Source organism: Cinclus cinclus, chromosome 5, assembly GCF_963662255.1.
Source record: "Cinclus cinclus chromosome 5, bCinCin1.1, whole genome shotgun sequence".
Lineage (NCBI taxonomy): Eukaryota > Metazoa > Chordata > Aves > Passeriformes > Cinclidae > Cinclus > Cinclus cinclus.
In genome coordinates this window covers 51,680,461-51,704,794 of record NC_085050.1, presented here as the reverse complement: position 1 = coordinate 51,704,794, position 24,334 = coordinate 51,680,461, and the positions used below count along the sequence as shown (strand labels likewise).

Here is a 24,334-nt window from a genome sequence, read left to right as displayed (position 1 = left end):
TTTTTTTCTTTTTTTTTTTTTTTGTAAATCTTAGAATTATTCACCATGTTCACATTAGCTCCTGTCTACCAGCTCCTCCCTTTGTTCCCCTGCTTGGAACAGGAAGCCCAAACGTACAAGAAATCTGCACCAGATAGGACTGAGTCTGCTTAAAGGACAAACACCATTTCCCACTTTGGACCTTCAGCATGCATCTAGAACATCTACAATCCATCTTCATTCTTTCATCAAAATATACAGTTGCTAATTACAAGAAAATATTACAGTGGGAACATGACAGATGTAAAAAAGAAACAGAAGGTGGTCCAAACAAGATTTTCATCTTCTATATAGTGTTCTACTATTTTCTTCTTTCCTGACCCTTCGTAATGCACACCTCCTTGTATTCTCTAACACTTGCTGACTTACACCTCACAGAACATCGTCCCAGTTTATCATGTGATTTTACTGGGTGTGACTCCCAGGACAAATAAGCATAAATTAACACAAGTATAAAAAACAATTGAGAGCAGCACATTTGTAAGCTCAAAAATATAAATTTTTACCTCAGTTGTAATGCTACTGGCAGCTGTATTCCAATTTTCCAGCAAAACGGTGTAATCTGGTTAGCAAAGCAGAACTGCAACTTCATCAATACATTTCAGGAAGCTGAAGCATGCACTGCTACAGAGCCCAGGTTTCCAAATTCCAACTAAACTTGAAAATTTCAAGTTCACTCTTATAGTTTAGAACCAGAACAAACCATGTCCAAACTACATGTTCAAATTTTTATAAAAATTAAGGTTTAACATTTATTTTACATCTAGCTTTCCACATCCATGTGGGGACAAGGAATCAGAATGTACATAACTATAAGCAGTGCAAAAGTGGTGCCAGTGAGAAGTCACAGATGCACAATAAAGTGATAATACAAGACTAGAGAAAATGAAGCCATGGATGTTAAGAATGGAGACCAAAAAGATTAAACAAGGAAAAATATGAAGGAAGAGGGGAGGAAAGAGTTGGATGTTTAATAATGCCCTTGTTGCTTAAAGATAAACTAATGGCACACGACAATGGTTCTTGTAGAACAAAAATCCAATAGTAATGAGTCTTTATTCACGTTAAGTCACCTGACATGAAGAAAGTGTCTGTTGCATTAAAACAGTCATCAATGTAAATGGCAGCATGGCTGAACAAGTCCTTTTCAATGGTAACAAACATCCCACATAGTAAAGTCACTTCAACACAGCCTCATGACAATTCCCACATCAAAACAGTACTTTATTTTATAATTTTTTTGCCTCATCATTACCCCCACATTAAGATCTTTCAGTTGTCAAGTGTACAAGGTGAAGAAAAAGGTTCTCAGTCAGCAAACACAGATGCATCAGGAAGTATCTCCAGAATACACCACTTCAGATCTGCTGGGTCCCAAGTCCATTCTTGAACGCTGAGCTCCCAGCACCAAGTGCAGCCCCCTACTATGGCCACACAACTATGTTAGCTTATTAATTCTGCATCCACCAGGCCGAGCAATGTGCCAACCTGCAACAGACTGAGCATTAGAACTGAAAATGGCAGAAGAGTCACTCTATTGAACTTTACATCATTATTTGATGTTAAACAACGAGGCAAATGCCAACAGTATATACAAAAACCAGCTTTGCTTTTACAAAAGATTTTGTTTCCCATATTGATTAATCCAGGCAGCTAACTCATTGGTTTATGCAACTTTATTGAAGAAAATAAATCAGTTACTAGTAGAGCTATTAGTTGATCACTCATCCATTGACAACTTGCATCATTTATTCAGTGCTATATTAAACAGTGTTTTGGAAGACAGATTAACTAATAGCTCCTAGCCTCCTAACAAAATTTAAATGAATTACAAAAATGTTCTTAAACCCTATTTTGGAATACAAGGGATGTTTGACTTCCAATTTCCATTCTCTGTAAAACAAGAACTGGTCATTCCTTTATTGACATGCATAAGATACATCACATTTTCTGTTCTGCTGATGCTATAGATTCAGTACCAATTCTCCAGACACATCAGTTATGAGCAAAAGTATATAATAAAACCTCAGTTCTCTAACACTGGAAAGTTTGGAACAAGATGGATGCTGCTACAGCAATGTTACTTCTTTGAGGGGAGAAAACTGAACATCCATCTCCCCTCCCCCCTTCAGGTGGTATCTTCAGTATCTGTTAGAGCAGTGAGGAATGTTTGTTTCTAATCTCATAACCAAGTTAGAATGAAGATATTGGCCACATAATACACATGCTCCATTAAAAAAAATTCTGAATCTTGGGCAATTGTTCTTGTGTAACTACTTTACAGATTCTAAAAGCAGTTATTGTCCAAAGCTGGAAGAACTAAAGTCTTCTCAGATGAGCATGTGCATGAATGGAAGGAGGTAAACAAAAAAATAAAAAAGATGAGGTCTGACAGGGGAGCAGCCGGATAAGAAAATCAAAAAAGGAACAGTAATTTAAAGTTTATTCCAGCTATAATGCAGGTTATTCTGACTTTAAGGTAGCATCACATGGCATACTTCTGAGTCCATTCCCGAGATATTCTGTTGTACCTGCAGACAAAACCATGAACTGAATTAACATCAACATGAAAATGACAATGTTCTAAACAGTTTATGATTAAATATGATTTTATTCCCATCTCTATTCTCTTTACACTGTGAGAAGTCTGTATTCTCTTGAACTCAAAACACTGAACAATTCCTTCCCTACACCAATTAGGGTAGATATTCTCTAGTTTTTAAGAAAAGCTTTAAATTCAAGACAAGTAAATTCGGTAGAAGTCTTATGAAAAAAGTGACTGAAAGACAAGGAATAGAGACTATTTGGGATGGAGTAAACAAGGCAAGTATTTTATATAGATATTGCTCTTAGTTAAGATTACAGTATATCCCATGCCATAAGTAAAGATTATTCGGTTAATAATATCACTGGATACAAAATGCCAAATTTCCAATTTTAAAGAAAAACAACATTCAACATTTCATTGTACTGAATATTCTTTTCACACAAATATACTGCTCAAAATTTTAAAAAGACATTAAAAGACATTAAAGTACACTATTTCCACAGGATCTGAGCTGACATTTAGTTAACGCTTAACTCCATGCTTGTCAGTAAGAAGTTATTAACTATACAAGCAGAATATAATCCACATACTTTTCCTAGTTTACATGTGGAAGACAGACACTGCTGATTAAAAAAACCTGAAATTTGGATTGTCTGAATTCACTCATGTCTATATATGAGGTCTCACTACAGGGCATCACTTTGAACCAAATTCAGACAAAATCTGGGTAAATACTTACCAGAACAAGTTGACAACCTGGCTCAGAACTCAGTAATTACTTCATACTAACTTTTTTGTTTGGCCATGCAAGAAGTAGTATCTGTGAGAAATAGTGACTAGCCAATACATTACACACTAACCACAGATCAAGCTGTTAAAATTTCCACGTTCAGTAACTGGTGCATCTGTTATCTGTTAGTTGATTCAGTGCCTTAGAGCATGCAGCACCCAAGTGCTGACAAATTTCCATTTTGTTAAATGCACCATAATTTGCAAATATTCTTACCCTACAGCATAGCGTATTTCTCTGTCCACTCTCTTGCTAACCTATTGTACCTAATTGGATAAATATATTTAGCATTAATATATATAAACCCCCAAAAATCTGCTTCATATAATTATATCTGTGCAAAATGTTAAAGATACCTTAGGAAAATGAAGTTGTTGCAACACAGATGTGGAAAAAAGTCCTGCTGCCCATTTTCAAGGGAAGACCCAAAATTTAAGGCCAAACTGCTGCCAAACGAAGGCATCAAAACAACAAAAAGCTGTCTTTTCCTCATTATGCAGATCTAACTACATTTACGCATGGCAAGCAAAAAAAAATAAAAAGGCAATATATATATTGTAAAATACTTCCACGCATGTGAGAAAAAGCTAAGTCTCTTTCACCCACAACTTCAAAGATGCTAAGATCCTTTGTTTTTAAATTATGCACTACGCACTTCTTTGACACACAATTTTTCTCCATCTCAGATCTTCACAAAAGATTCACTGAACACAACTGCTGTCTGACAATGCATTCTCACTGTCTTAAAATACCAGTCTTGTGCAATTCTGTACTTACTTGTCTCTGTCTGTTTTATAGATACGTGCAATCTCTGGCACTAGCGGGTCATCCGGATTTGGATCACATAGCAGTGAACAAATGGATAAGAGAACTGTAGGGAAAAAAAAAAAAAAAAGGTACTCAGTAGCAACAGAGGAATGGCAATCTCAGAAACAATGGAGCACAGTTCTTTACATTAGCACAATGCTGTCACAAGATAGAACTTAAAAAGTATTTTCCAGGTAAACAGCCAATATAAATTCATAACTCACTCTTAAGTAAAAAACCTAAACTAACTTAAAGGTTTGTAAGAATGATTTGCTTCCTATTTCCCAAATACTTACAGCTGTCAGTACACACACAAAAACAGCAGTGTTGTCCCCTGCACTATGATGTAACACAGCAGTCAACAAAAGCACATTATGTACTCTGATGAACAGCATGGTTCTTATCACTAAAACTAGAAAATCCTCAAATTTAAGTTGTTAGTTTTTAAATGAGACTGAATTCTTTATTTGCTGTACATAAGGCATAAATATCCTGCTCTACACTGATAAAACTGGCACATGCTGTAAAAAACTCAGTAACACTGCTGTAGGCAACTATGAGGACTTCATCTTCTACTCTCACAGAAGCTTTAGAAGAAAGTAGTAAAGCATTAAAATGTAGGGAATCCACATTCAAATAACAAACTGACCGTCTGGACAGACAGGAATTACAAGTTCTATAGATAAAAGGGTGCTTTGAGGGATCTTTTGAAGCCCTAGTGACCAGTGGCTTTGAGGCAAAACAATCTGATCATCATGAAAATATTTGAGAATTATGTTATTTACTGTAGTAAAATGAGGAAAGCCACAAATCTCTTGCAACACAACATCAATTTATCATGAAGTAGGATCAGTAAACTTAGTTCATGAAGTAATGTAATGCAATGCCAGTGCACCTTGGTAGAAAGCTGTATGTATCAATAACAGATTTATTCATCTACTGCAGATATGCCAATAGAACTATGCATGTAACTCTAGGTAGGATGAAAAATTATGCAAATTTCAGTACTAAAAGCTGACTTTAATTTAATCTTTCATTTAATATGCACATATATCTACATGGGCAGCTCCAAACAAGCAGTTTCTCAGCCTTGGCATGAACACCCCAACACAGGCCTGTTTCAGTCCAAATACCAGCAAATTCCTCAGGGCCCAAGCTGGTAAACAATGCTAAGAATACTGGAGCAAGTAAGTGGCCAGATAGGAGCCTTAAACAGCCGCATAGGACAAAGTGTTAGGAGAAAAATAAAATCCATTAAAAATGCAGTGTCATCAAACTGGCAAAACACAGGCTTGAATGAGGAAGGGAGGGGAAGTTAAGGGAAATCAAAAAAGGGGCAAGAACTTAACACAATCTAAGCTAAAGCACAGTATTCAGCACAAGATGGAAAAATTCCTCCTTCACAAAAGGAGAAAAAAAGCAAAAATGCTTTACCTTTAGAAATAGTTAAAGCAGGAGACCACTGTGATCTTAAAATATCAAGACAAATGCTGCCATTACTGTTAATATTTGGATGATAGATTCTTGTTGTAAATGCAACCTGCAACAAAAAAACAAAGAAACAAAGAGTGCATTTGGGTCTATGGCAGTAACTGCACCCGTTCTTCTTAGTCAAGCTACCCGTCAATTCAATTTACTCTAAAAGGATTAAGCAGTTAAACCGCATCAAATTCAGGGAAGCACACCCAAGCCACAAGTTCTGAGTTTCCCACTACCAGGTACTATTTCAAACAGACAGAGGCAAAGCATGAGTGTTTTAATCCCAGCTGCCTTTTGACACACAACAGCAGTGCCTAAACCAGAGTAACACTGCTGTCACAGAGCTAAGGAACTTCCAACACTGCAGTCACTCTGAGGGTATACGCCTTCATATTGACTGAAAATTGGAAGACAAAGCTAGTGGCTGATAAAACTACCAAAAAAGAAAGTATTTTGCAATTACTGCCAAACTGCCAACAAATAAAAATCTTCACTTGATTTTAGGCATTCAGCAAGCAAATCCCTACCCACAGCATCACAGCACTACAGACCAATCCAAACAGCTACACTAATACTAATACTTGACAGTCCCCTTGGCAAGAATTCTATTATAGTAACACAAAGCTAATGAAAAGTTTTCCTATCAATTCAGAAAACCAGAAATGAACCCAAGTATTTCAAGACATTCAGAAATCACAACATAGATTGGCTCATAAAGAATATGCTAACACACCCACTCCTGTGGGTCAGAATGGGACCCAGATATCTAAGAGAACATAAGAATGCCTGAAAATAAGTGAGAACTTGACAATACTACAATACAGATGCTGACAACTGCTGTCCTATACTCAGTTCTTTAAAAAGCACTAACTTCACAAATGAGACAGCAATACTTACCTTAGGTGGTTTGAACGGGTAGTCTGTGGGAAAGTGAATTGTCAAGAAGAATACACCACCCTGATATGGACTGTCGTTCTGTCAAAGCAAACAAATAATTCTCCTGTTATCATCTTTAGGACTAAATATCACTGAAAATCTTGTTTTTAAATAAATTGAGAGGAAATTTGTTTATACCAAAAGTTTGAATCCACCAATACAAGTGAGACGTAATTACAATTCAATTCTTACTTCCTAAGGTAAGTAATGCAGAACACATACACGTTACTTTCTGTGTGGATCTCTCCAAGCTAATGCATCATAAAACTCAGCAGCTTGTACAATCCACTCAGGACTACAGGGCAACAGCGTTCAAATGCTGCTTAAGATGGCTCCAAGAAGTAATGTTAACAGAGTGGGGGACCCATCAGATTCAAAATCCTCCAGTTCTGTGTTTGGAGCTTATTTGTTACAACTACCCAAGTTTAGAATGACCATGGACTCCCATTCCCTCCTAAATTCTGTCCTTAGCTTCAGCCCTGCAGAAGACCTATGTGTATACAGCTAGATCCTTGTTCCTTGAAAAAAAAAAAAAAAACACAACCAAAAAGACACCAACAAAAAAACCTCCACCACCCATCCTACCAGCACAACCAAACAGAAAAAAGAATAATCATAATTCAAGTGAACTTCTCCCTCTCTTTCTGTATTAGAAATTCACTGTAATCTAGTATGAGATCCTTCTCTGCTCCAAGGAAAGAATTACTGGGATAATTCAGGTGTCAACTATAAGCAGTAAAGCAACACGTGCAAGTAAAACAAATGATAGTAAGAAGAAAAAACTGGAGTAACTAAATAGGGATTGTATAAATTAATAGTTACAGGAAGAAAGAAGCAAAAGGTTTTTAACTCAAAATTACAACTAAATTTCTGAAGTACAGCTAACAATTTCATTGTTTAACCTGAAGACCACTTTGCTGTTAATTCTCAACTCAGGGACAGGAAAAATGAATTTGAGGCATACACAGTACACTTCTGCATTATCTGTAAATTGAATTCTTATCTTAACTGCAAAAACATTTCACCAATGTAAGGAAATAACTGTATTACTTAATACCAGAAAATTAAAATCTGCAACACAAGACAGGGGACTCAAACCCTCAACACGTAGGTTACGCCCTATCCTATCTCTGATGAAACCTAGTGATTAAGATATAATCCCTTGTATTTTATCAACAGAAACCATATGAGGCCTTGAGGAGCCAAAAAATACCAACCCTTTCATTGGACATATTCTGGGGATACATTTTATCAGTTACAGAAACTCCCCTTTAAAATGTGTTAAGCCAAAGCACACTCTCATACACCTGTCTGGGAAAATCATAATATCCTACTGAAGAGGCAGAAGACCAAACAATCGGTTCTACAATCCCTGTCTGTTATTAAAGGCAGCACCACAACTACTAACATCACACTGACACACTTCTGTCAGGGTACTGCCCAATCTGGAAACAGGAATGCAGACCTTCTGACACCACGAAAACCACATGGGAAAAAAAAGAGCTGTACATTATTAAACCACAAGGGAAAACTAAAAATAATAATCCAAATTTAAATTCAACCAATGCTTAATACTTCATGACCATGCAGACACCAGCCACAAAGAATCATCATACCCAGTGTAATGCACAACATTCCTTGCCATTTATACATTAATATAGATGTTGAAGAGTTCTGTTTTTCTGAGGTACCTAGTTACAATCAGTGATGACCAGGTACTTCAGGATGAAGAGATTTTCAGAGCAGTGAACCTCTAATAGCCACCTCCTAATAATACACTTGTAGCTATATATAAAAGTCAGGGTCATTCAGCATCACTGATATTTGATTCCTACTTTGTAGCCTCAGCAAAGGCTTGCCTTCACAAGTTAAAGAAGGTATTGTATTTTCAATACAAATAACCAGAAAACTCCAGATGTGAATTGCTCCCTGGTTGTTTCCAACAAAGGCAAACATTTGGCCTCCTTGATGAGGAAAAAGACCCATTCAGGTTTCAGATGCTTACTGAACATTTAACACTTTTTTTTCCTCCAGTCATAAATGAAACTTCAGTGATTATTCCTCCTATTCCTTCAAGTATTCAAGGTCTCAGCATTACAACACAGACCAAATAAGGATTCCCTTCTAAGATCCACACAAAAACATCCCAACTAATTTGTGACAGTAGTACCAGGTCCTAGTACAAAGTTCATGCTAGATTAAAACTCTGGCAAAGTCAAATGCAAACAAAGTTTCTAGATTTTAAGTAATAATACCTAACATTGCTCTAGAGATTATTTCTGGGATATATATCCTCATACAAAACACTGCAACAAAATAAATGATGGGGTTTTTTCCCCACCTCATTTTCTTTTGCTGTAATGAAGACCTCTAGAACTTAATTAAACCAAAACCCCACAGTTTTCTCCTCAGTAGGAACTACTCATTTAATATTACATCACAAGAATTAGAATACTTACAGGTCCCATAATTGTGGCTTGCCAATGAAACACTACAAAAGAAAAACTCCGCATTATTATCTAGTCATGATATGCTTTGAGTCAGCAGAACAAAACATAAAATTTAAAGTTACTTACTGTCATCTCCAACGGGACCTGCTGAACACTGTGCTGGAGGATCACGGGCTAAGTCACTAAGTTCCTTTAAGAAAACAAAAGCAAACAAAAAAATAGTAATTTTTACTTCGTGTCTAGCAAAAACCTTTAACAGTTTTCCTATATACAAATAAAGCAGAATGTGCAATTAACAACTTTAACAACCACTGTTTCAGTATCAAAAATGTCTATAATAGACAAAGAAGCACCAAAACCAGCTATGAAGGTAAACAGCTACAACAACTGTGCCTTTACAAATTCATGTATGCCACTACTGTGAAAACACTCCTGGACTGAAGAAAGAAGCAGGACACAAAGCTGTAAGATGGCAAAGTCTAATCAACTGTAGATCAACATATGCAAGAACTCAGTCTTGGCTAGAGAAACCTGAAGTGGAAGGAGAAAAAACTGTTGGTGAAGTCTTGAAACAGGAAGCACTCTCTATGTAACATCTGACATTAGAACTAAGAAAAGCAAGAAAAAACCCCACAGAAACTTGGGTTTTGCTTTACCCACTACCCACATCAGGGATGTACCTTGCAAAGATCAAAACCAACAGAAAAATTACAAGTGCTGTAATCAGGCAAAATACTTGTATTTTCTTCATTTTAAACTTTACATTTAAGAGAATTATTCCTTTAAAATTAAGAATTACTGAACTGCAGAAATAGTTCTCTCCATGCCCCATTACAGATTCCTTGTGCAGTAACAAAACTGCTATGAAGAAACAAAGAAGCTCACCATTAAATTGTTTTAATGCTCCACAAGTCATTTGTTTGGACAGTGTCTTAAAATTAAATTTACACTTTCAGTTAAAGCATGTAACAACCACCTTTCTCCCCTGCTCTCCCTTGACTCTAAAAAGGGCTTCAAGAGCTGTTGTAGATAAATCTGCACTTGTCAAGGTATCTATAAGGCAAAATATTCAGCCCTTCTTTCATACATTAACAGTTTCACACAAATTGTTTTTTTTTTTTTTCCTGCAAGCCTATGCAAGCTATTCAACCAAGAACTCTGCCAGACATTTAAGAAAGCCAGGCATACCTATTATGCTGTAAACACATGCCTATTTGGACCAGACAGCTAACACTTGCCTGGGAAGATCCTAATGCACATCCTCCAAGTTCCACAAATTCTGCACTTCATAAAAATTTACTAAGTATAAGCCAACAGAAATGATGAAAAAACCCACCAACGTATGTTTCTTGTAACATAAACATCTTGTTCTTTGGTAAGATGATAGCTCCTCAAAACACAGAAAGAGTAACACTACTTCAACATGTTCCAGTCCATATATTTAAAAAAAAACCCCAATCACAAATGAACTAACACCCCCACCAAACAACAAAACCACATCACCCAAAGCCCACAACAATCCCGTTCCCTCCAAACACCAAGAAAATTTAGTCCCAGGTTTCCCCTCCCTGTATGTGTTAATTCTGATGAATTTTCCAATTAATAATATTTTCATTTTGCACTGGCATCAGAGTGTTTTACAAAATGAAACCTCACCAGTTTTGATAAGCAATAGCAAAATGAAGTTAATAATACAGCTCCTTTCATGGCTGCTGTTTGTAGAATTGTGGGCAACAGCTCTTTCCAGATCATCACAGTAAGTGCATTTAGAATGCATTTTGCTACACACTCCAGATATTACTGGGAGGCCCCATGATAGACTTATTTCTGCCATTTAATATCACTTCTTAGGTTCATATGTTGCTTATTATCCTCCAGAAAAATTTATTAACTTAGATTTATGTTATCCACGCAATATCCAAACAATAAATGTAGAAGAAGCTTCTGATGGAAAGGTTTTTTTAAGAATTTTCAGGACATTTTCTTTTCCATTTAACAAATACAGCAGGTTCTGTTAAGGCTTTTTTTCTCATCAAAATGTATCTTCCAGTTCTAAGAATGATCAATCATTTCCAAACTCTAAGAGGAAAAAAGACATCATGTCCCCTGAAGTAAGCTGTAGCAACAGAATAAGAGAAAGACACAAATATTTTAATGCAGTAGTACAGTTATTACTGGATTTAATAGTGGAAGTACATTTAGATCCTCTAGGGTTTTTTTAAAACTATCACAGGGACCAAGAACTATGAAAAGTAGTTACGAAAATTGCAAAATTCAGTAGCATGAAGACAAGGATGAGAAAACATCAGCATAAAGTGGACCATTAAGAGATATGTGCATTGGTCTAGAGAGGTCTTCCAAAGAAACTATTTTCAGAGAAACAAGAATTCAGTACTCAAGATAAAAATAGGTATTCTAGCACAGCAGGAAAATCAGTAATTCAACATCAATAATTCAACCAGGAAAAGTAACTGCAGATGTAAGACATAAATTAAATTTAGTAAGTTCCAGTGAAACATTTGTGCAAAAAACCCTTTGGTAATACTAAAAATAATTTAAACGTTGAAAGAAATGAACTTCCAATATTCCAGACACCAGTAATTACAAAATTTATGTCTATTCTCCTTTCCAGCTACTTGAACTGCTCAAGGTAACAAAGTAGCAGTGACCTTCATTAATGAAAGGACTAAAGTTTTGTCTCATATAAAACACTTGAGTAAAAAAAAATCTCACCCTAATTTTGCTAATCAAAGCAGTTCAGTATACAGATAATTCTGGTAACAAATGATACACCAGCTGGCATGTCAGCCACAGAGCAAGTAATTCACCCACTAAATTTGGGGACAAAAAGGTGGCACACACTTGTATTTGCTTCTCCAGGGTACTAGTCAGAAAAGTCTAGTAAAGCTGTTTGCTTCAGCAGAGTGTGAAGGGCTTCAAAGAACTTGGGCAAACGTGAAGCAAACCCTGGTTCACAGTAATGCCACACTACTTCATCCCTCTGCTGAGAGACACTTCACATCTACACAAAGAGGGGAAGGCTATTTGCAAGAAGGGAGTGGAAAGTTGTGAGTAACCTTAAAAAGTACCTCCTTCTGAAAGCTACAACTCTACTGAACACAACAGGCAAACTGGAAAAACTGGAAATTGAACAAGCACAGGCACGTGGGCTGTGAGATCTGGAGTGCAGTTGAAGCATTTTGTTCAAGGAAAGGAAGGAGTTGTTTTTTTTTTTCTTTAAAGCTTCCCATTCAGCAATATAAATACAAACCTACTTTCTTTCTCAGCTTAGCAATCAAGACTAGCGACTTTATAACAAGTAAATATTGAAACTAGTATTTTTGCGTATAAGAGCTTTCTATTTCTCATAGTCCTCCTACAATACCTACTTCTCCAACTTTTCTTCTTTTTGTTAACATGGTTTCAGAAACGCCTTTCCTTTCTCAACAGGTATTAAGCTACATTCCAAATTGTCTTAAAAAGCCCCTAAGTAGAACCCACATTTTCCTGGAATCGGTTGTTACAGTTTTTCACTTTAGAGGTGGCTTAAAAGAAAAACCAAAACAAAACTCCCAAGCAGCAAATGTGAAAGACTTTACATAGAAACAATAAACCAAATTTGGTGAGGAGTGACACGCTATGCACCTATCAGAAAGGATTAGTCTTGAATTACAACCGTGACCAGCAGTCTCTGTCACTGCCAGAGGTTTCCGGTGCAGCTCCAGCATGTTACTGTTTCTGTGTCCCAGTTTCCAAATATAAAGTGGGATAGTTCCTACCTCTCCACAAGGATGATTAGTCACTCAACATTTTACAGACTAGAACACTCGAACATTTTACAGACTAGAACACTGTTAAAAGAGTAAGCACTGATGATACTGTTAGAGGACAACAGCAATGTAACACAGGTGAGAAGCAATACATGTACAATTCTGCAACACAGTTTTGGAAAACAGAGATTAATAGAAATAGAGCAGCAGTACCCATCACTGCAACAGACAGATCTGCTCTAACACAAATTCAGCATCCTTGTCCTCTGCCAGTTTCACATTAGGTTTCTACCAAGATTCAGTTTCACTGGTGAAACAGCCCCATTTTTTATCTCCTCCCTTCTCTTTCACTATACATTTATCTGAAAGCTAACAAAAAAACCCCAAAGCAGTACTTTCAAGAAAGAAAAAATGCTTATAAAAAAATCTAACTAACCCACTTGCTTTGCAGCAGTGTAATGATAACTAACATAGAAAATACAGCCTAAGCTTCAAGTGAGAATTCGAAACTTTGACAGGTGCGTGCGAATGCAGGACTATGATCCTACAATAAAACCAGAAGTATCTTTCTTTTCTTGACAGAAAAGCTGCTAAAAAAATCCCTTAAACAACTCCACTTTACCAGCTATTTAAAAGATTACAGAAGCCACTTAAAGAATGAAGAAACCTTAAAGACTTACAAAGAATATTCCATCCAAATATGAATGAACAAGAAAACATAAGTTTTCAGGCCCCAGAAAATTCTGTAAATGACAGCCTGGTACCTATCAGGCTGTCTTCTTCCAAGGTATGAAGTAATGCAGCATCTGCACCAGTTTCTTCCCATTTATTAGATTCCCTACTCCCTGTAACACTACAACATTTTTTTTAGTTTAAGCTGGAAATAGCCAGGCCTTACTTTTAATGGTATTAACAGCTGACTTAGACACAATGACAGAAGATCACTCCTACCAGAATGACTGAAGATTGTCCTCCACAGGCCTTAAACTCACTGTTATATTTAATATTAGTTCATAATACAGGTATTTGTTAAAATTACATATTGCAACTTTCTGGTTTAGACTCAAGAAAGCATAGAGGGGTTAATTTGCTTTACATTTCCAGAAAATAACTTGGAGAGCATGAAAAATAATATGCAGTTAAATCATAGTTAAAAAAAAAAAAAATCAACAAACCACAACACAAAAAAGCCCCGAAAAACCCATAATGTACACACCAAAAAAACCCAAAAAACAAACAAAAAAAACCCCCAAAAAACATCAACAAAAACAAACCAAAACAAAAACAACAAAAAAACACAACAGAAACAAACCACAATCCAACCAAAAAAAGGACAAAAAGAAAAAAGAACACTTAGGCCAATCAAAAAATCAACATTTATTACCTTGACTGTTTGTCTAATGATGTGTCAAACAGAGTATTTCAAACTCTAGGCAACCAAAAATTCATCACTGCATTAGTCTTACTCATAAGCTCACAGCTGAAAACAGCTTTAAAAAAGAAGGAAGGATTGGAAGCAGCTATAAAGGGAGGAGAAGAACATTTAAGCCTGTTTGAAGATTAAGAAGTGTCAAGCAGCAAAGAACTACGGCCTCATCCCACACACCTGCATTTGAAACATTGTTTCAGCATGAAGATTAATTACACCTGGAAGCAGAACAGTTTTAAGGACACTGAATGTGGATTTCTAAACTGAGCAAGAAAGCAACGGCTTAACAGACATCAGGAAACAAATATAACCAGCAGAAAATTATCAGTTTCAAACAAGCTCGCCTTTTGGTGAATAATAAATTGATAAAAGCAATGTGTAATGGCAGTGCATGATACAGAAAGATGTAGGTCACTCTTGATTAAAAAAGGGTTTTAGAACAAGTATGCAGAGAAAACACAAAAAGCAGTCACAGAAAACAGCAAGGACAAAGAGCACAGAAAGGTTTTTAAGAAACCCAAAACACAACTAGGAATAGAACAGTTGTTGATTCTCCCTACATTGATTATTCTGCTTCTATTTTTCATGGTTGTCCCTTCAGTCCTTAGTACTGGATTTTTCAGCCTACACCCCACATACTGTTTGTACAGTGTCTAGCTGTAATACCATCATGGCATAATAAAGGACAAACATTGGAATATTCATTTTTTAAGCCTCGCACTCAAGGAAGGAAATGCCAGACTGCTGTGCCACTGTAATTAAATCACTTGGTGTACCTGGACTGTGATACAAACTACTCAGGTGACTACCTACTATCTCTTCAAAGAACCTACCTTTCAGTACACAAGCCCTTTGTGAATGAGAGTATTGTCTACAGCTGCTCTGAAATCTGGAAGGTGTACAATGCAGGTAATGGTTTTTGGGAAATTTCAGAGTTACTGTAACTAAAACTACTCTCTACTTATTCCATTGTTTTGCAGAGTAGTTGGACAGATCCAACTGGAAAAGGAATGCAGTTACAGACTTTGCTTACCTGGTCACTCCTTAAAGGTTTTCAGAACAAATAAAAAAGGCGGCAACTGCACACCTGTAGCTGCTTTGAACTCAAAAGTACAGTTTGTTTCCCCTAAAGTAAGCAAAACCACAGAAGCTGTCTTACTCAAGATGAAGAAAATCTGACTTTAACATAATAAATTACCATACCCTGAAAACAGCAGAACTTATTAGAACACTCCTATGCTCAGTGCAGAATGAGGACTGTATATAATGGCTAAATTACATTGAAGAGGCAAGTGTGAAGCAAAGCACTAGTTAACTACAGAGTCATTCAGTGATAGCTGGGGTTTTTAATTCTGCCATTTCTGAGCTTTTGAATATCGGACACTGAAAACTTAGCGTGCCTTCTCCCTTAGGAGTTTTTTCCTGCAAGAACCACAGTGATTTTTGGTTCGGTAACCCAGGACTACAATGCAGCCCTCAAAGAAGAGAGTAACTGGTACAGAGGCCACGCAAGAAGCACCAAGATGCACCTTGCTAAATGAAACAATGACTGGGAAACTAAGTGGTTGATGAAATTCAGTACTGACAAATGTAAACTGACACAGTTGAAAAGAAGTTTATACTCCTAGTAAGGCACTCTGTCCTGATGGCTACCTCTCAGAAACGAGATTTGGGCATTATGCTATACATTTCCACACAAACGCTGACTTAATATTCCTTAGATATTGGAGTTTGGCAGCATTATGCAAGAGCCTCCCAACATGCTGCCCTTTAGCTTGTTGAGGGCACAGTAACTTAGAGCAGTATTTGACACATAACCAGAAGCAGCACCTGTACACCCTGTGCTTCATGTAACAGAAGACTCACAGTGTTTTCCAAGACTATATAAACAGCTACTCTGGAGACTGGCAGCGTGCGGAACAAGTCTTTGTAGAAATGACAAGTGGCCTCAGTGGGGCACAACATCAGTCAGTCTGCACTTTCTGAAAAGCTGCAAGAATTCTCCATATTCTCAAAAAAAGAAACAAGGATGGTGCAACAGAAAGTTATCAAACTTTCTATAGTTAGTATTTCTAATACTGGTTAGTATTCTAACAAGTAACACCATGTCTGTAATCAGCATGGTGAATTCACTACCTAGCAGTAGCTTCATGTATTTTTCTGAAATTCATTAATTAACCTAACAAACTCTGAAAATCAGCTCTCCTTTTAAAAAACTTGACTTTCTCATCTTGACTTTCACCAGTCCATATTTTGAAAGAATACAAAGACGCATGTGAAAGTTACTACAATATACCATAGGAATGTATTCTTTGGACACAACTATGTGGGATTGACTACCCTGCCTTAGCTACAGTGTACAATTATCCTATCATATTATGCTATTTCTGTAAGCACCTTTCATAATTGTTCCAAGGGCCTATCTATAGGTTTAGGTACAGTTACACACAAAATTAACTCACACCAAGACAACAGTGTAAAAAACTAAACAAACCACCACCAAAGCACAAAACTATCTGGAGTACAACTGCTCTTACAGTTGAGTTCCACCTCAGCTATCTGGATAATAATGATATAAAGAAGGATCTTAAAAAAAAAACAACAAAAAACAGAGGGTAATTACAAAAAAAAAGTTTAAAAGCATCTTTATAAAGCAGACTGCATCCTTAGGTTGAGGAGCTGAAAGGGGCTTGCTCATGTGGCAAATAGTAAGTCAGGAGATCCTCCTATATTATTCAAGGCAAGAAAAAAATTAAAAGTAAGGCTAAAAGGAAAAACAAACTTTGCATTTATTTAAGAGAATTTTTTGGCATTACTATTCAAATAGGCCAACAAAGGTTGAGAAGTACTGCCTTTGAGCAGTGCATTTAGATGTATTAGAAACTTAGAAGAGCTCACAGGGGTGATGAACACCTGGCCAACCTAGCTCTAGATTACAGAGAAAGCTCACTATAAAGTTAACCGAACATTTAATACAATATTCTTGCCTTCCCGTCAGAAAGGCCTAAAGCATCTTGGCATCTACACTCAGATCAGCTTGCAACTCCGGTGCCAGATGCTTGTGGAAAGGTTTAAATGTTGGTCACCTTTTTCTACTGGGCCACAACCTTTGCAAAGCCCTCCACAATTCTCTCATCTTGCTTTCTTAAGACCATAATAAAAACCCATCACAATTACAGTGGAAAAAACTGCAGGAGATCTTGAAGACGTCTAGTGTATCACATATCTCAAAGGGATGATGTTCAGAACAAAGCCTTCCTTTACATAAAAACTTAATACTGAAGTTTACTGTTGGTAAAAATTCCCCTATCAGTTTAGCTTTCAGTCCTGAATCCTGCAGTGCTGTATTTACCAGTATTAAACCTTGTCTACATCCAAGCATTTTAGAGAGCTGCCAAAGGCATAAACACCAATTTAAACTTATGAATGTAATTTTAACTTTGTTTTTGCAAAGCTTCCCCAACACAACTACCAAATTTAATCAGATCAGTGCCCTACAGAAGACCAGTGAAGAGAAACTAATTTGGGGTTTTTTAAATCTCCTGCATTTTTCATTTAGAGTTTAAGACATTACATTTCTATTCCAAGTTTACAAAACTGTCAAGCATGCACAGCGACACAATTTAAGACTCTTCTGATAAAACCAACTTGACAAAAAGCAACCACATTTAAAAATGCACTACTGACTGCAGTTATATATATATATATGTAAATATATATACACACACACACACCACATTCACACTGCTGCTTTCATTCCTTATTTTCTTTCTGCATATTCTGTCAGGTTACTATATCAAATCAATCACAGGAAAGAATGTCTGTAACTCAGTTCTTCTAATGCAAGCTATAGCATCTTAGCCTAAAACCATCAACAGAAGTCAGCTTATTCAAAGAGATCAGACCTAATGCTGAAGTGCAGACCACAAGTTCCCATCTGCCAGCTCTGATGCACAGGGGAGGGACCCACACAAGAGGACAGGGCAGACAGTTAAAGTGGCAAAACCTTTTGTATTTGCAACAAAGATTTATCAGGGATGATGTATCAATGTCCTAATACGAATGACACAAAAGCTCAACCCTTTCCCACTCCTCTTTACCAGCTGTCCCTCGACATCTCAGAGAAGGTTAAGAACCTCCATCCTCTCTCTCCTCCAACAGTTCAACCCAGTGGATGCAGAGAACACATCCAGGGGTAGGGGATAACACCAGGCTGTAACTGGGCTCCATAAGGAATAGAGATGCCTTTGGGAAGAGGCAGTTCACTGCTCAGTACCTGACAGCTGCTGCTTACATTCTTTTCCACTCCCTTACCCATTAACCATGAGCTCAGAGAAAAGCCTCAGAACTGGTTACAGACTGGGCAGAAAGCTGAAGGGAGCTCATTCTGTGGAGTTACTCATTAGGCCTTCTGTGTAAGAAACGCTAGGAATAACAGCAAAAGCACAGGCTAATTTTCAAAATCAGATCTCTAAAAGCTGGAATGATCATAAAGATCGCAAAAGCTGGCCAACGTTTTTGCTCTGTACACATTATCCCACCTAAATCCTTGGTATACGGGAGGACTCTTTTTTAAGTATGCAAAGAAATACCCATCTAATGGAATACTGATATCTGAAGTTCTGTGTATCACTTAAGCTAGACAACAATCCTCATTCTCTTCCCACTCCAGTGCACACATTTAAAGTTCTATGCTGACTGGGAACTTGCTTCACAAGCAACTGTGTTTAATTAACAAGAGAAATCTTCAAGTTATCACAGTCCAAACATTCTAGCTAAGGAACCATTGGTTTTCCTCTCTCATAAAAAATCGACCAATTCTTCAATACAGAGTACCAAATCTACCCAATTAAGAAACATTATTTTCATTTTAATGACATTAATTTCATAGCCAAAATGTAATTCGTTTAGATAAGCTAAATCTTAAACAGAATAAGTGATGACAGCTTTCATCTAATGCTAAATATTTTATTCTGACTTTTAAAAAACATTTGAGTTCTTCAACACCAAGACCTCCCAAACTCCATTACTACAGCATCATGATTTAAAAATCAACCACCGCCTTCTGGCTCAATGTGACCCTTCATACCACTAAGTGCAATATTGTGCTAAGTTACCTACCCAAAGCAGGGCATAGCCTAGCCCTGGATGTTCACAATAGTTAAGGTGACATTACAGTAAAAAAGATAATTCAATACACAGAGCATTTACAAAGGTTTAAAGATTTCAACTAAGTTTACATAAACAGAATTTCGCTAGCTACCTAGTCTTAACTTCCTGAGCCCCTAAACACAAAAATCCAGATTTATTTCTAGACAATCATTCAGAACATGAGTTCAATCACATAACTTCAAGTTATTCAACTATTTTGAAAAAGCCCAGCAAACACAATCCAAGACTGCCCACAAAAGTGTTGTGGGTTTCATCCAGAGAAGAAAACTTAATTCCAACCAGCTTTATTATTGATTGCTTTTTAAATTCAAACCAAGTACAAAAGAAAAAAACAGCAGTTGAAAAGGTAGTAAGAAGTCTTTTTAACTCTTCAACTTGTGGTTAAACTAATGCAGGTTTCCATGCAGTCCTCATTGATGCACATTACACTGCACCTCTGAAAAATACTGCGTTTCCAGGGTTAGCAGCATTTCTTACTATGAGCATCTGGAGAAGGGGGGTTAAAGCTGCAATTAATTATACATCTAGAAACAGTGCTGGAGGCTATAGCCTGAGGAAAATAGTTATTCAGTCTCCACTCCACCAGTGTGAATGGAAACCTTCTAACTGTACTTAAGCAGCAATAAATGGTTTTTGCCACCTTCAGCCTTTAGCTTCCAGAATGTCAACTCCACTTAAGATTTTCTAATACATTATTCCAATATAATGATGCTGGCTTGTGCTATGCTTAATCAAATGGCCATGAAACACAGCAGGAACAAGCTTTCTTAAGGATTACACAAATGAGATATTTCATGCATACATCTCCTGTATTAATTCTATTTTTAGCCTATCAAGATCACTTAGGCCATTTATATTACCTCACTTTAATGGATGCTTATAGCAGTGATAAAATGAATGCGTACCAATGATGTAACACTTCCAAGTTTTCCAAATTTTATGCATTCCTGATTCTCTACTCCTACACAAATGTCTCCCTACTACCGGATCATCATCATTTGAAGCGGAAGCCCCAGCATGCTGCAGCAATTACAGGATGTGTTTCTAGCAGGCACCACTGACACTTCAGACCAAGACAATGTGCCACACCATGCACCAAGCATTTGGATACATGCTCATAAATCAACACAAGTTTCTTGATAATTCAGGGAAGAAAAAACAATTGGGGGAAAATTCATCCTCAGGAAAGGAAACCCTCAATTTTAAGATACAGGTTCACATTATGCCATGGGAAAACGATTTGCTTGTTATCATAAAACAACTGCAAAGCAAGCCATATCAAGGACAGTTCTGCCAACTTAACACAAACTGCCCCCAGAGCCGATGGCACTGATGCCATGACAAACTCTAGCATAACAATAATCTTTCTGGGACTGGCTGTGTACCTGACTACTACTTCAGTTTGGGGAGTGCTTTATAGAGCGTTCCAGAAGAACATAAACACTCATTTACTTTCATTTTCAAATTAGAATTAGAATTTGCCAGTTATGTCATCAAGAGTGGTTGTATTCTGAATGTCAAACAGACAGACTTTAGATAAAAGGTACACAGATATATACACATACTAGCAGAGTCTCAAAGTCTAGTTTACTCAATATAATTAAGAATGTTATTTTGTTTGATAAGTCAAGTCCACAAAGAGGGAGTCAGCCAAACAGACTGAAAATATCTTCACTGGTACAATCAGGATGTCATCTGCTGCAGGGACAATGAATTCTAGTCCTAGACAAGTAGTAACACAAACTAAATAAGCTATGTGTGATTACAATGTTCTAAGGTCCTGGTTTCTCTTCAGCCTGTTCTCATCTATTGCCAAAGACATACTACAAGGAAGCAGAGAGTTCCAAGGTCTGAACTGTGATCTTACAGTTGAAGACAGGGAATCCCACCTTACCGGTTATAATGCAGTTCCCTCTGGGTTTTACTGGTCCACAGGATTAAAAATTAAATTCACAACCATTCTGTTACAGAACTGGCCCTGCTATTTTTTTATGTCAGCATCAGACCCTGTAAACATTTGTACTGGAAACCAGTAGAGGAAAGAAAGAAATGTGCAGAGAATAGTTTCATTCCACAAATCAAGTTCAACTTCCAGGCTTGCAAATATAAAAATCAAAACTACAAACTCCATGTGAACTTATAAGTGTATCTTGTAGTGTGGTGTGATTAAACTGATTAGAAAAACCCAAACAAATACCCACACAAAAAAAGACAAAAAGAAAAAAACCCTAACTCAACTTCTTCCTAATCCTAAACTCTCACACTGGATAGAGGAAGAACTTTGCTACTACACAGTGCAATAGAGCCTAAGGACCAATACAGAACAAGAGACAGTACACAAGAGGCCAAAACGCTGAAGTCAGAGATGACTTACTGGTTCAAGAGTCACGCTGAATCGTTTTCAGGTACTGACCACCAGATTACTAAGTGGGGGTTTGTCTTGGCTTACATTTGACAATAAATTCTTACCTGAAGCGCCTGAATGTGTTTCATAAGCATGAGTTGATGACAAAGCATACCAGGGAGTATACTAGCTGTGTTTCAACTCAAGTGATATCATCCACTAACACAGGGAGCAAGTTCTGATGGCAGATTCAAAAGGAATTGTTTTGAAATTCTTGCCAGAGCATAGCCATAATTCAAAGACAATCCATTCAGCTAGCTACCCAGAATGGATTCAAAATTTCCAAGGATAACAGTATTATCCATTCACTAAAAACATATAAAAAAATAGCCATTTTGTCTGAAAATATTACCACAAGCACTGCGTGAAATTAAAGAGAGATTAAGAGGCGGCATAAAGTTTACACACTGTCTACAAAAGGTGTTTTGTGCACCGAATTTGAATTTCACCGATTTCAGGACACACTGACGTTCTGCCATCTTGGCAGGCTATGAGATGACCAAGAAACTCCTCTGAGCTCTTGAAACACGTAAATGCTCCACGTAGCTCGCGTAAGAAGGAGCACAGACCAACAGCGACTTCCCGGTAACGCCGCTGCGTTCCCATCGCTTTCTGCCATTACATCCCAGCAATTCTCAAACCTGCCGAGAAAACCTAAACCTACCTAGAGGCAACTTCACGCCGGGAGCCTACTTGCCCGGGAGAGGTTTAATAAAAAAATAACCACCACCACCGGATTAAAAAAAAAAAAAAAAAGAAAAAAAGAAAAAAAAGAAAACCAAAACCAAAGCAACAAACTTTCATCACCTCGGCATTTTTTCCGAGTTAGCCGCCGCGAAATTGCTCCACCCGGCTCCGATTGTGCAACGGGGGGAGGCGGCGGCGCGCAGCGCGCTCCCGCCCGGCGCGGGGGGAAGCGATTCCCGGACGGGCGCCGGATTCCCGGCGGCCCGGAGGGCCCAGGGCGGCGGAGAGGGGCGACTGCAGGGCGAGGGCAGCACCACGGTGGCTGCTCCGTGCGTCCGTGTCGCGTTATTGCGGAACGCGAGGGATCCCGGAAAGCGCCCCGGCCAGGCGGACCCGCCGCCATCTTACAATGCGGGAGAGAAGTTGCACAGCAGAGGGGAGAACCCGGCCGAGGGGCCCAGCGGCTGCCCCGGGCAGCGCCGCCATCGCGCCGAAACCCCCCGGCACACACGGGCCGGCGCCATCCGGGCCGGCTTCGGCGGAAGGGCAGAGGTAGCGACCCCGGGCTGCGCTGACATCCGAGCAGCCCCGGTAGCTGCCTCTCTCCAACCCCCCCCGGCCGCCGCCCTCAGGAAGGAGCCGGGGCCGAGCTCGGGCCCAGAGAGAGCGGCCTCACCGCCCCAGCCGGGCCGCGGCCCCGCCGGAAGGAGCCGCCGCTTCCCGGCCTCCCCAACCTCCGCCTCTCCCCCACCAGCTCGTCTCCTACAGGGGCTATGGAGGGGGGGGGGGGCGGGGGGGAAAGGGGAGAGAAGGCAGGCGATGGGGGAAGGGGAAGAAAAAACACACAAAAAATAACAATAAAAAGAAGGGCGAAACGGTGAAGAGGGGGGGGGGGGGGGGGGGGGTGGCGGAGGAGGAGCCGCGGTGCTCACTCACCTTGTTGATGCGTTTCAGCGCCATTGTGTGTGTGCGAGTGCCGGGCCCGTCTACGCGCCGCGGTGACTCCGCGCTCCGCTCGGGGGGCCGGGAGGGAGGAGGAGGAGGAGGAGGAGAACGGGGAGGAAGGCGGAGAGGGGGGAGGGGGCAGCTGCTCTTCTCCTTCCTCCGGAAACAGCCGGGGGGGCGCCCGACCGGCCGGCCGGCCGCCCGAAGTCCTGTCTGCCTGCGGGCAGCGGGGCCGCGAGGCTGCTGGAGAGCGCTCCGCCCGCCGCCGCCCGTCACGGCCGGGAGAGGGTGCGAGGTGCGGGGTGCGGGGAGAGCCGAGAGGCGCCACCCGCCCTGGGAAGAGCGATAGAGGAAGGGCGAGAGAGCCCCGCGCCGCCGCCGCTGGCCAGGCCCGGACGCCGCGGGAGGGAGGAAGGCGGGGCCGGGCCCGGCACGCCGCCGCCAACGGCTCCCGGGGGCGGGGCCGAGGGGCGAGAGGCGGGGCCAAGGGCGAACGGGCGGGGCAGGGGAAGGAAGGAAGGAAGGTTCTGGGGCTGCCCGCGGGCGCGGCCGCCTCAGGACGGCTGTGCGGCTCTTCTTGCCCGCGGCTCTTGGGAGTCGCGGCGGGCCCCGGAGCTCGGCGGCAGGCGCACACAGCTGACGGCGGGTCCCGCCCCGCCCGCCTCCCCGCGAAATGGCGGCAGCGGCCGGATCTAGGTCGCCCGCTGGCGCGGCGGCGCGGTGTTCCTCCGCGCCTCAGCTGTCTGTCGGCGCCGCGGAGGGGTCACCGCCCGCCCCGGCGCCCGAGTGGCTGGAGCGGGGCTCGGCCGTCCTGGCGCCTGGGAGGAACCGGCTCTCCCACGGGCACTGCCGTCGCGGGAGCGCCAGGGCACGGAGCA

General features: G+C 39.7%; 1 protein-coding gene across 4 annotated transcripts; it reads right to left on the bottom strand.

Moving 5' to 3' along the window:
- Window positions 1-1,076: 1,076 nt before the first annotated feature.
- UBE2D3 (ubiquitin conjugating enzyme E2 D3) lies at window positions 1,077-23,812 on the bottom strand. 4 transcript variants are annotated; one of them, XM_062492977.1, is made up of 7 exons: window positions 23,448-23,812; window positions 9,176-9,239; window positions 9,059-9,090; window positions 6,561-6,638; window positions 5,619-5,724; window positions 4,155-4,248; window positions 1,077-2,570 (listed from the first exon to the last, which is right to left on the bottom strand). In XM_062492977.1, the coding sequence occupies exons 1-7, from the start codon at window positions 23,469-23,471 to the stop codon at window positions 2,525-2,527; spliced, it is 444 nt and encodes a 147-aa protein (XP_062348961.1). In that variant the 5' UTR covers window positions 23,472-23,812; the 3' UTR covers window positions 1,077-2,524. The 4 variants fall into 4 exon arrangements, with proteins under 4 accessions (XP_062348961.1, XP_062348964.1, XP_062348962.1 ...); XM_062492980.1 differs by lacking the exon at window positions 23,448-23,812 and adding an exon at window positions 16,396-16,419; XM_062492978.1 differs by lacking the exon at window positions 23,448-23,812 and adding an exon at window positions 12,439-12,468.
- Between the last annotated feature and the right edge of the window lie 522 nt (window positions 23,813-24,334).